At 33.2% G+C, this 13636-nt stretch overlaps 1 protein-coding gene across 1 annotated transcript in view; it reads right to left on the minus strand.

Moving 5' to 3' along the window:
• Window positions 1-10601: 10601 nt before the first annotated feature.
• Window positions 10602-13636, minus strand: part of LOC134701177 (uncharacterized) — a 36703-nt gene continuing 33668 nt past the window's right edge. Inside the window, exon 5 of the mRNA XM_063562316.1 lies at window positions 10602-11413. Within this exon, the coding sequence (XP_063418386.1) occupies window positions 10602-11413 (812 nt within the window). The remainder of the gene's footprint in view (window positions 11414-13636) is intronic.

Consider the following 13636-nt stretch of genomic DNA (forward strand, 5'->3'; position numbering starts at 1 on the left):
CGGCATCACTAGTCAAATAGCTAAAGACTTCTACTCAAAAGTGGCAGCCAGTCAAAAAGTAATTCTTGGTTTTTTTTCTTTTTTTTTCAAGAAAACTATACATGTGTTGGTTTTTCTTTATTTTAAATTTTGAACCAGTTTATGATGAATAAAAGGAGATGTGGGGTTATAGATCCATGATATAGTAACCCAACTACAAAACTAACCAAAAGATATTAAGAGGACATCATAAGTATTCAACCATTTACGAAACCGAATAGTTACGCGTGACATGGACAACAGTTTTAAAACTTATTGGTTTTAAAACTATAATAGGTGAAATTACAATAAAAAGTACTTTCAAAGTTCGAATTAAAAATATGAAAGATCACAACTCCAATGTTGGATTTAAGCCGATATAATGTTCAAGTTTATCAATTATTATTACGATTCAATTAAAATCTTTGTAATATTGTATAAATGCATCGTTTTCATTTAATATTGTATAAATGCACCATTCATTTTTTTACATAAATAAGGCCAAAAGTTTTCTCGTTTGAATTGTTTTACATTGTCTTATCGGGGACTTTTATAGCCAACTATGCGGTATGGGCTTTGCTCATTGTTGAAGGCCGTACGGTGACCTATAGTTGGTAATGTTTGTGTTATTTTGGTCTTTTGCATATATTTGTCTCATTGGCAATACTTCCACATCTTCTATTTTATATCGTGTATAGTATCATTAAATTATTTTAAATATTTTACTTTTTATGTAATATAGTTTCTATACTATATGAAAAAAACTCCTGCTATCTAGTTTTAAGTATGAGGTGGTATATTTTTAAATGTGATTGAAAAAAGGATTGAAAATCAAAGAAACACGTGTTATATTGTCTGCTACATGTACATTTAAACTGTTAATTTTGACCTGGCTAGACAAAAAAATCATTGTTTGTAATAGGACAGAACGCATTATAAGATGGACGAAGATGAAACAGATGGTAAGTTTGTTGATATCTATCACAAGTACACTTCATTTGAACTTTTTAGAACATTCAATGATATTTTTATGCTGTCTATATTTGCCGTTTATCATTTTTGCTTATTTAATTTTCAATTTACTAGGTCATATCAAATGTAAGATGACGCAGGAAATACATAAATGAGACAGCAAACCAACAACACAAACATGAATTCTTCAACAATAGGATATATTAAATAGGCCAAACTCTGTATCTGCCTGTTTCTATAAAATGGGTAAATGAATTGGACAGAGACATCCAGAGATCTGAAACCATCAAACTATTATCAGTATAGCGTAAAACAGTAAGGTATGACATAGGACAACTTGTCGCGTCACTAGGTTCTGAACATTTTTGGTGAGTCGCAACTTCGGAATTCAGTAAATATGTTTTTGAAATTAAATGTGTAAAACCCTTCCTTTCACAATAGTTAGCACTTCTAAATGCCTGTTTGGTGTCTGCGTTGAAAACTTATATTTTCATGATTTCGTAGTTTATGACTTCTTTTCAATTTGTGTAACTAAATATGTTTAGCATAAAAACAACGCAGTCAAATTCATAATTGTTTTTTTTTGTTATTTATTTGCACGATAAGGCTCCAAATTTTACAGACATGCATTGAATTGGACTCATACAATTTTTCAGAGGCAATTGCATCTATTGCTCCTCTAGACGGGTCATTTGAAGCTGTTGGTGATACTGATTCATTTCTTGCATTCATAAAGTTTAAATAATTTATTGTCTCATTTTCAAGATAATGACATTTTAAGATATCATAACATGCTCTTTTATGGTACTGACGAATTCCTGGAGCACCATGTGCAAATCCGTTATATGGGTTCACGATTGCACTTTTACATTTAGCAGTAGATCTTCGGGGTTGGTCAAACATTGCATGGCTGCTGACATAAATAAACGTAGTATTGTTTAATTAGTTCTTTAGGATTCAAGTTTATAATATGACTGCGGCAATAACAGATTTATAAATTAAGAAACAAATATTGAAAAATAGGATCCTCTCAATATTGTTTCATATAATGCTATTAAATGAAACTACAGTGTTAAATATATATCGTTTTTTATTGCTAGACATAATCCAAAGATGCTCACAATATTGGCAGCAGAATTCCATCCTGAAATTTGAAAGAAGCTATCTAAGAATCATGACTTTTTATCATTTGTTGTTCGTTTGAAACTAGGTGCCACTCAATATCAGTACTTTATTTGTGTTTTTAGTGATTTCTTGTTTAAACCCGATCTGGTGAGTTTTACATGTGTTGTATGGTTAAGGCGAAGAAGAGGTTGAGAAGCCCACAAACATGTTTTACTCCGCAACATTTTGTTTATAGTCTCAAGTTAAGTGTCTGTAATGCCGTGAATATCGTATGTTACTGTGTATCATATTTTGCTATTTATTTTGGACAGAAATTAGGCTGATGGTTTTCTAATTGGAATTCCAATACATTGAATTTTGTCGCAGCCTTTTATATCTTGCTAAGAAATATGGTTTTGCTCATTGTTGAATGCTGAAGGCCTCTTGATGACAAATAGCTTCTAACATCTACGTCATTTGATCTCAGGTGGATAGTTATATCATTGGCAATCATATTGCATCTACTTATAACATATAACTACATTGTATGTGCGTTCTTATGTCTTTTTGTGTTTCAAATGGAACGATTTTTGTTCATTTTGATACTAACTCTTCGTTATACACGACAAGAATTACATAACCGAACCATGTCGAACATAAACTTAACCATGACACGAATGAACCAAACCATGACACAGATATTTCAGAAATTTTGAATTGATTGCAAAAGTAGGTATTTTTCAGAATAATTGACCGCAGTGTTATATCACGAAGATATATGTGATGTAACAGACTGTAAGAAAATAACCTTTTTTATACACGATAAACCGATTAGCAAGTTTAAATTTTGACATACGCGAGCTTTGTTCTGTGTTATATCATTACCCATACGATACAACTTGTGATGTACTAACATATTTACTTTATACAAATGTACTTACAAGCTTGCATTAATGATCAGAAGTTCCGTTTACAAAATATCCCAATGTTTACATTTTTGCATTGATTGTCATCAAAAAGACTTAACACCGTCATGTCAAACTTACCCAAGCTATGACAAAATCACTGTACTAAACGCTCCTCGATATGACGACCTTACTACCCGTGGTAAAGGTTTGTTCAAATCTATGCATTTAGTTATGTTTTCTGTGATTGAATACACAATTCTTAACTGATGTAACTTGTAAAGGGGATCTAGAAACTAAGATTTATTATTAGAACTTATGTGTTGTGCATGCTGACTTTGGAGATCTAGGAACTTAATTGAACATCGACCACGTGCCGAAGATTAGTGTAGAACGAGGCCCGGCTTGGGTAATTATAGGATATTTTTGACTTAAAAAGAAAATAAATTACAATATTAAAAGTTGATAATCGCATGTTTGGCTTCTTAGTCCTTTTATGCATACACGCGAAGTTGAGAAAAATAAAAATAAATTCATCATAAAGGCTTGGCTTGTGGTATATTGTTAAAAATAAATTTAATTACACATCTTATAAATTAGCTTTGATTAGCAAAGACTCATTTGGTTATAAATAGGAATGATATTTTTTTTACGCCATTAAGTAAAAAAAATGTCAATTTGGAAGTTTGTCACAAAGAAACGCTCCCCTGTCGATATCGTCTCGAGGTTGCCCAATCCTGATAACGCTACCAACAAAGATGCAGCTAATAAAATTAAAGCCGTTAACACTGAAATTGTCAACTCTCTTGCTACTGATGAGTCAACTACCAGCACAAAACGGGGGGTCAAGAGAAAAGCCAGCAACAACCACTAAACACCAGAGACCCGTGCTAAAATAGCTAAATACGCCACTGAACATGGCAATCGTACCCGCGGGTTGTACTGGGAAACTTCAACCAATGGATCTCAGCGTGAATGGTGAGCTCAAAGCTGCCATGAAAAACGAATTCAAGAACTGGTACGCAGATATGGTTGCTGAAGTTCTTAAAGATTCATCCACCATCAACAAGGTTGACTTTAGACTTTCTGTTCTCAAGCCGTTACATGCTAAGTGGTTGAGTAAAGTGTTCCACGACTTGAAGTCAAGGAGAGACATTATCTTGCTAGGTTGGAAAAAGTCTGGTATAAGTGACTGTATAAAGTGTTAAATTGTATTTGTAATGAACTACATGTAATGTTGAACTTGTGTAAATTGACTCTTGAAAAAACTTTTGCCGTACTTTGCTTTATGAACAATATTATCTTATGATGATCTTTGTTATTTTGTTATTGCTTATTTATTTATTATAATAAATAGTATTATATAACTTGTTTTTATTTCAAAAGTTTTAAAAGGTTTACTTATACTGAAAATACTGATCAATTACAAACAATATTAACAAAATAAAATAACATCGTAATTTGTCACTTGATATAATAATCTAACAGCATTCAAAAGTAATTACTAGTACTAGTATCCCATTCATATAAGTTCCAGGCAGTATTGTTCAATCATAAACATATTAGACACATTACTAATTAAAAGTCGAGGTGTTATAAAAATGTCACCTGACTTCACTGATTTCACAGGTTAGCGGAAATAAGTTGTAAAAACATATTACCCTTAAATGCCCCAGGTGAAAGGTTAAAAATACATCACACCACTGAACAAAGGGAGATAAATCAATCACACATTTACATTGGAAAAATGAAAGGAAGAATGAGAGGTTTAATTATTGCGATCGTCCGACTCTCGCATTATTCGCATTAATAAAAACCTCGCAATAATTTCTGAATTTACAGTATTCCACATCTTTTTATTGTCTGCATCTTCAGGGTAGTCTCTGTGACATATATTCCACATCTTTTTTTTATTATCTGTGTCTTAAGGGAAAAGTCTCACTGACTTGTGTTCCATTTCTTTTTATTATCTGCGTCGTGATGATATAGTCTCTTTGACGTATATCACTATTCTTGTTTTTATCTGCGTTGTAAGGGTATAATCTGATCATAGTCTTATTAACGTATATCACACATCTTTTTATCATCTGCGTCGTAAGGAAAAGTCTCATTAACGTATTTTCTATATCTTTTATTATCTGTGAGTGTATAGTCTCATTGACGTATATCACACATCTTCTCAATATCTTCGTCGTAAGAGTATAGTCTCATTGACATACACTACATATCGGTTTATAATCTGCGTCGTAAGACTATAGTCTCATTGACATATACAACACATCGTTTTATTATCTGCGTCGAAAGTGTATAGTCTCATTGACGTATATTCCACATCTTTTTTATTATCTGCGATGTAAGGGTATAGTCTCATTGACGTAAATTTAATACTTTTTTTATTATCTGTGTCGTAAGGGTATAGTCTCATTGATGTATATTACATATGTTTTTATCATCTGCGTCGTAAGGGTATTGTCTCATTGACGTACATTCACCACCTTCTTTATTATCTGCGTCGTAAGGGTATAGTCTTTTTGAAGATGTGGTATGAGTGCCAATTAGCCAAAACTCCATCAAAACGAGACTTCAACACGGAGATTTGCCTCACATAGAACAGCAAGATATAAAGTGCATCAAACATAACTTGTTTAAAACATTAAAACGGTTAAAACAACGGTCTAATCTAAAGAAAAAACGGGAAACGCGTATGAACTAAGACAACAATCGACAAATATTGTACATCAGATGATTCCTGACTAAGGAGAGATTCAAACAATTGCACACTATAACAAATGAATTGACATGTCATAATGCAATCAAAAAACATATTACCTCAAGTGAACATACACTGAACGAATACATTTGATCGATGACAAACTTTTTTTACTTGTTTTTTCTCGTTTTGTTTCTGTCTCCGTCACATTTATCACATCTTTGTCTTATGTTTTGTGGTCATGACGTACTATATCATCACATATCATTTTTCGTTTGCAATTAATGTCATTGACGTATAAAGTAAAGGCAACAGTAGTATACCGCTGTTCAAAACTCATAAATCCATGGACAAAAACAAAATCGGGGTAACAAACTAAAACCGAGGGAAACGCATCAAATATAAAAGGAGAACAACGACACAACACCGAAACGGACCAAGCAACAGACAAAACACCACGAGAATAACAAATATAACATCAAAACCAAATACATGAATTTGGGTTAGACAAGTACCGTGCCACGTCTTATCTCAATAACTGAAAAATAAGAGAAAACATAAACGACTCAACGTTAAAATGCAACACACACAGAAACGAACAATATTATAACAATGGCCATCTTCCTGACTTGGTACAGGACACTTTTAAAGGGGAATAAAAGTGGGTGGTTGAACCTGGTTTTATGGCAAGCCAAAACCTCGCACTTTAATGTTAAATATAACATTGAAATGACAACCTAATATTACAGGACTACAATACAAATAAAAAGGAGAACATATTAGACAAAGAAAAGCATGATTAGTAGATAACAAAAAGCATCAGGTTTAAAATTCAATCACGTATACCACTTTGGCTTTCATTTTCTGGCCTTAGTTTTCGCAAAGATGTAAAATATTAAAGGTGGTTTCTACGACGTTAAGTGGCTAATATAGGACCAGACAGGAGAAAATTGAAGTTCTTCGTACATTTATGTCTACCAAAACAGATATGAGGTTGGGTTTGGTTGTTGTTAATGATATAAGGGACAATGAACTGAAGAATAATAATGACAAACTTTAATTTTAATTTTTGTTTTATATTGAGGTCAGTTGAAGATTAAAGACATACACACATATGATTAAACTTTCTACAATAATCTTTAATGCAAACGCGAAACACTCGCGGTGAGTTAAAATGCGAACATTACACATTGTGTTACATGAACAAAAAACATACAACATTTCAAAAAGTTCAAATTAATAATAAATACATACAACAATAGTTGCGGGTTCATAAAGGATGCTCTAAAATTAAGAAATAATTCATGAGCGATAGCGAGGGGTAAAATATCGGCATAAAGGGACAACCCGTGGTAAAATCTAGATATATTCAAGCCCCCATGAATTATTTCGATTCTAATAGGACAAATACGGCAATTATTTTGGATCGAAACGCTCTAGGTGATGGCATTATTTGCCGTTCCAATATATAAACGCACTATTAAATTGACGTCAAATAACGGAGCAAACTGAATAAATGATGATGCTTAAACTATTTATAATAACATATTTAGATAATTTTAGATTAATCTAATTATTATTGTACTTATATGTCTCATATGTATACAAAAACGGCTAATATAACTCATTTTAGCATCATTTGTTAACGTTTCCTTGTTGTGATGATTTTCCGTTTCACAAGCGTGTATTTTCCCGTAAATTGCTTATATTCTGACGTCATTGTTCTATGACGTCGAGTCGCTCATTCATTAAAAAACATATGACGTGGGGGTACAATGGGAACAGCCCATGAAATATATTCATATTTTACCACGGGTGTGTACTCAAAGCGTTTGAAGGACGTCATGTTAGAATGAGCCATTAACAATACATCCTTGACGTATACAAAATTTTCAACAAATTGCATGTATAGCTGTTTCTTTAAGCGGCAATCATGTATAACAAACACAAACAACTACATGCATTTAGTTATAACAAATTTTGAACCTTTAAGATCGTATTGTTGTAATTCTGTGATATAAATCATAATTCATTTAGTTGAATATTCGGGTGATAACACGAACCCATAAATTAATTTCGAATGACTCTGTGTACACAAATCTGAATCGAATGAACTTATTACAGCCGATTGTATTGAGAGTGTAGGTAAAGGTAATATAATTGGTTAATTTGCTTGCTAGGTGAACCGGGAAGTCATTATTAGGTAATGTATACAAACACACATTCATTGATCTACAATCTGTCGATACATGTTTCTTGACATTGCACTAGGTCATGTTTTTTACTGACTGTTTATGATGTCTTTACACTAAATCCATTGGATGTTGGATGTGTACAGATTGATAATTCAGTCTTAGATGCATGATTTTCTTTTATTAGTTGTTAGTGGCTTTGAACTAGCTGTCACTTAACTGCGAGTACTCTCAGATCTGTTCATTGTGTCTTTTTGCTGTTGGGATGTACAAGTACCCGGCCACGTCCACTTGTATTTTGTCTATCTGATGTTTTAAGCCTTTTTTCAACTGATTTTTATAGTTCTTATATTGTACTGGTGTACCACTGTCCCAGGTTAGGGGAGGGGTTTGGATCCCGCTAAAATGTTTAACCCCGCCACATTATAAAATTGAGAATGGAATATGTTTGAATGTGCCTGTCCCAAGTAAGGAGCCTGTAATTCAGTGGTTGTCGTTTGTTTATGTGTTACATATTTGTGTTTCGTTCATTTTTTTAATATATAATGAGGCCATTAGTTTTTTCGTTTGAATTGTTTTAAACTGTCATTTCGGGGCCTTTTATAGCTGACTAATCAGTTTAATTCAGGTCAGGAGCTGTCATGTCAGTTAACTGCTAGTAGTCTGTTGTTATTCATGTATAAATGTCATTTTGTTACATCTTCTGACATTGACTCGGACTTCCCTTCTGTTGTTATTCATGTATAAATGTCATTTTGTTACATCTTCTGATATTGACTCGGACTTCCCTTGAACGGAATTTTAATGTGCGTATTGTTATGCGTTAACTTTTCTAAATCGGCTAGAGGTATAGGGGAAGAGTTGAGATCTCATAAACATGTTTAACCCCGCCGCAATTTTGCACCTGTCCTAAGTCAGGAGCCTCTGGCCTTTGATAGTCTTGTATGATTTGCAATCTTAGTTTCTTGTGTATAATTCGGAGTTAAGTATGACGTCCATTATCACTGTACTAGTATACAAATTTTTCAAGGGCCCACCTGAAGGACTCTTAAGGGTGTGGGAGTTTCTCGCTACATTGAAGATCCATTGGTGGCCTTCTGTTGTTGTCTGCTCTATGGTCGAGTTGTTGTCGCTTTGACTCATTTCCCATTTCCTTTATCAATTTAATTTTATTTGTTCATTGTTGAAGGCCGTACGGTGACCTGTAATTGTTAATGTGTGTTTCATTTTGGTTTCTTGTGGAGAGTTGTCTCCTAAGCAATTATATCACATTCTCTTTTTTATATATACTTCCCTATTTTCTAAATATGAACACACGAATACATAGACAATAACTGTTTAGTGTCTTTAAATATCAGCTGTATTTGTACGAGGCTAGGAAACAAGGTGTATGCGAGCTTTTAGCGAGCTACTTCACCTGTTTCAAGCCGAGTACAAATACAGCTGATATTTAAAGACACTAAACAGTTATTGTCTTTATCCGGCAATTAATTCTGTAAATTGTTTGTGTTTTGAAAAACACAAAAACTTACATATTTAGCATTTATTTTCGATTTGTAATCCCTTGAGGCCCGCGTAGTAATATCAAAATCACACATTACGCTGAATATGGATTCGCAAAAAAAGAATCTCGAATGGTCAATAATAATACATCACTCAAGGTGAATAAATATCTATTTTAACCTAACAACTAATTTCAACAGTAAAAATTAAAAACAAAACATTGCCCAATTTGAAACAGAAGTGTACGAGTGTTCCTACGCTTCAGACTTGACTTTCACTAAACATGCATGCTGAAATTGACATGGCTGATTTTGTAACACAATCATACACATTCAAGTTTTGAAATCGACAATTGTCATCGTCATTGGAATGCAAGTGGAATACACATTCTGAGGTCACACATCAGTCCGGCAGTGGGCGGAGCTTAGAAGCGATATATGTATAGTATACAGATACAGCATAGCGATATATGTAGGGCTGTATCTGTATAGTAGGACACCCAATTGCAGGATAAACTTAAAACATGTCATACAGTTTAATATAAATAGAACTTCTAATAGCTTAATCTGTGGTTTGTCGTCAAGTGACAAATATGTCATGCCTATTCAGTACGAGAACAAATGAGCAGTCTATATTGAATGTAAGTTTTTCAGGATGAAAAATAAGAAATGAAATGAAAACCGGAAACAGTCAATGAGACAGCAAACCGACAACACCATACTATTTTTAATGTGTTTAGATTTTATTTTAAACCAACACATTCGTATAGAATATTTGTTTCGAATACTAAAAATAATGACTTAAATAAAAATGTCCTCTTAAACAATGTATAAATGGTTTTAAAAGATATCATGCAATATGATTTGAATTTTGTTTTCTTCTTCAAACATCAAACAGTTAGTGTATATGTATCAAAGAACAACACATCTTTACAGCATTACTTTACATTCCCATATAACGTTGATTTGTTGTCACACATAAAGCGTTGAGCACACCAAACATCTACATAACAAATGTGTTTATATTGTCTGTAACCTAAATACGGACTACAACTGTACAGATCCTGACAATCAGTTTAAAAAGGTAGATAGTAAAAAAAAACAAAAGTAAACAAAAGATTTTTTTTAATAACAAAATACACAAACAGATCCGAGTCCATATACACTCATTGTCTGAAAGAATAATTCATGTTTATTTCTATTGCTTTTTGACGTCAAAAAGAAAAGCATCACAATCATTACAAACAAGCAGAATATTTTCTTTTTTGTCAAAATAAATTCCCCGCGGATTATACAATCCATCTGATTGAGTAAGAAGTTCTCTATGATGTTTACCATCATCAGATACAACTAATACAATGTCTTTCCTATAATCAGTCACATAAACATTCTCCTCATCATCTGTTGTTACACGACGTAAACATTGAATTTCATCCTTTTTAAACTTCCACATTACTTTTCCTTCTAACGAGCAGCAGTATATTGATGTATCGTCTATACAGACCAACCTGTCTCTGTCTACTGTAATGTCGGTGATATCGTCTGAAGGTACCGGTATAGTACGTATTACTTTACCTGCCAGGTCCATCACATGTATTATACTCTCACCAACAACGTACAGGTTATTATCATTATATGATATTCCCCAGCAGTAACCACTGGTGTTGATTGTACTGGTGACAGAACGTGTAGATATATTTATTATCAGTATGGTTTTGTTGACACCACAGGAGACTGCTACAGTATTACTATCTATCTCTGTTATATCCCATGGTTCATAGGACAGAGACATGTGATGTTTATCAGTACCGTCTACATTACAAATAATAAGTCGCTTATTATCACAGTCGGTAAACACTAATGTATTGTCTATTTTGATACAGCTAGAAATGTACAGATTTTCATTATCATGCGTCTTGATATTTATCTGTTGGCGCAAATTGACAGAAACAGGAAGGTTGGTTTTGACAGATGCTTGATCCTGAGCTTCTTCTTTGTTTGGTTCATTTTCTGAAATAAATAATCAAGTATCAAAAAAGGTTTTTTCAACAAGCGGTTACCTTATTTATAATGCAGTTTACAAAAAAAATACCACTAAAAAGGATTTAATTTATAATTCAGTTTACCACTAAGAGTGACTGAATGTTGTAACATTTCTTATGTTTTACAAACTATATAATTTAATAAGTAACATTTCACGACCTCAAATTTTCTCTAAGATGTTATCGATTTATGTTTTTTTTTTCACTTACAAGATTGAAAACTCATTTAAATTTTATATCAAGCTCCGAATTATCAGACCACACAATATAAATTAAGAAAAATGAAAAATTGATATAAAGGTAAGATATTAAAATACAGTTCCATTATCTATTATATAGTCTAACAGTGGGAAGATATATCTGTTTCATGCTACCTTTAAATCATGCGCAAGACAAAAGATGAATTTATCTATTCATAGGCTACATTACACTAATCACGGATTTTGGGGTTCCTCCTTTATAAAGTTTACACAGACGTGTCGCTGGATTCCTGTTTCGTATGTCTTATATATCCATGGGTTGTAGTTTTAAAACGGTAAAAGTAAACTGGTCAACAATTTTGATCTTTCGGTTAGATATGTTTAAATATGCTGTGCTTGCTTTTAAATAAATAACTTCAATATATGAATAGAGGCGTTTTTGAAATCCCAGCTGCAGTTAACCTGGTCCTAATTGCCATAAACTTTATAAAGCATTTATTGTTTTTGTACAGTTATCCAAATGTTTAAACACCTGGTACACCTGGTCCTAATTGGCATAAACCTTATAAAGCATTTATTGTTTTTGTACAGAGAAAATACGAATTCAATGTTTTCTGTTCATCTTTTGTTTACCCACAGCTCTAAAATGGTAGAGGTAGTTGGAGAAAACTTGTCAAAATTCCTAAAGTAGAAACACATCAGCGATGTTGTTTTACAATATAAATTTGAATTGTCTCGTTCTTCAGTATTTACATTTTAAATGCATTCTCAGTAATTTCTCGTCTTGAAAATGAATGAAATATTTGCCACTGAACGTAAAGCAAACAAAAATGAAACAATCTATCGTTTATGAGCTTACACTTCAGACAACGGTTTCTCTGCCTATCGTAGTAATCTTGTTTAATGAAAGATTTATCATGAACACTGCTTTATTTTTATGAACGAGCGGAAACATGAATATAATGTCAAGTTATAGCTAAGCACAGGATGTCTTTTGGTTACATAAAAGAGCAGGTTTTGCAAGGGAGCTCCATGTCTAACCAAGATAGAATCGGTTCAAATCTCTCCGTTTAACATATTGGAGCGCTTATATTTGGCTTCAATGGTATGTTCGGTTTTGTAGGATGTATAAATACGCATCCACGTCCAACCAAATTTTGGACGCAAAATATATTGACCCCTAAAGTAAAATTGACACTTTCTGCAGTTGTATATTAAAACGGTTTCGGGGATCAATATATCTAATTCGAAGCACTTCTTTTGACTCTGTAACATGTGTTTTTATGTCTTTCAAACTCACTGAATACACCGCCTTTTATACTTCTCGAAAACTATTGGATTAGTTCCAAAATTGTGCCCTTTCGTGTGCTTATGTAATCAAGTAATCTGTGTCATTAAATCTTGTGTTATGTAGTAATACCTAATTGATATCATCTATGCCAATTTTCGGATGAATGGAATGTTTAATTACGCAATTCTGTAAAGGAGAGTCAGACCCGTAGCCAGGAATTTCCAAGGGGGGGGGGGGGGGGGGGGGGGGTTCGTTGGACTCGTGAACTCGACTTAAACAGTCACACTTTGAACAAAACGTTGACTTTATCAGTGCTTATTTGATTTCGAGAGGGGGGGGGGGGGGGGGGGGCGTCGTCCGAACCCTCCTGGCTACGGGTATGAGAGTATCAAGTTATCGATAAAGAAAAATCGGAAACCTCTTTGAGTCTAAATTTCTGCCTATATCCAACACACCTTTATTTCATGAAATAATTGCCACTTAACGTTAAGCTAGTACTAATTGAGCAATCAATCATATTTCTTTAAATTGATTGTTTTTTGCTAACCGTCCAGTTGCAAATGATTTCTGCATGTACTTGACGATATCAGTTGACAGTAAATATGGGTAAATCCGTGATATAAGTCTCGTACATTTTGACTGCAATTGATTGTGAATTGGAAAGTGACTGAATATATTGATGTGCAATAGGCAATTTTCT

This window comes from Mytilus trossulus, unplaced genomic scaffold, assembly GCF_036588685.1.
Source record: "Mytilus trossulus isolate FHL-02 unplaced genomic scaffold, PNRI_Mtr1.1.1.hap1 h1tg000233l__unscaffolded, whole genome shotgun sequence".
NCBI classification, from domain to species: domain Eukaryota; kingdom Metazoa; phylum Mollusca; class Bivalvia; order Mytilida; family Mytilidae; genus Mytilus; species Mytilus trossulus.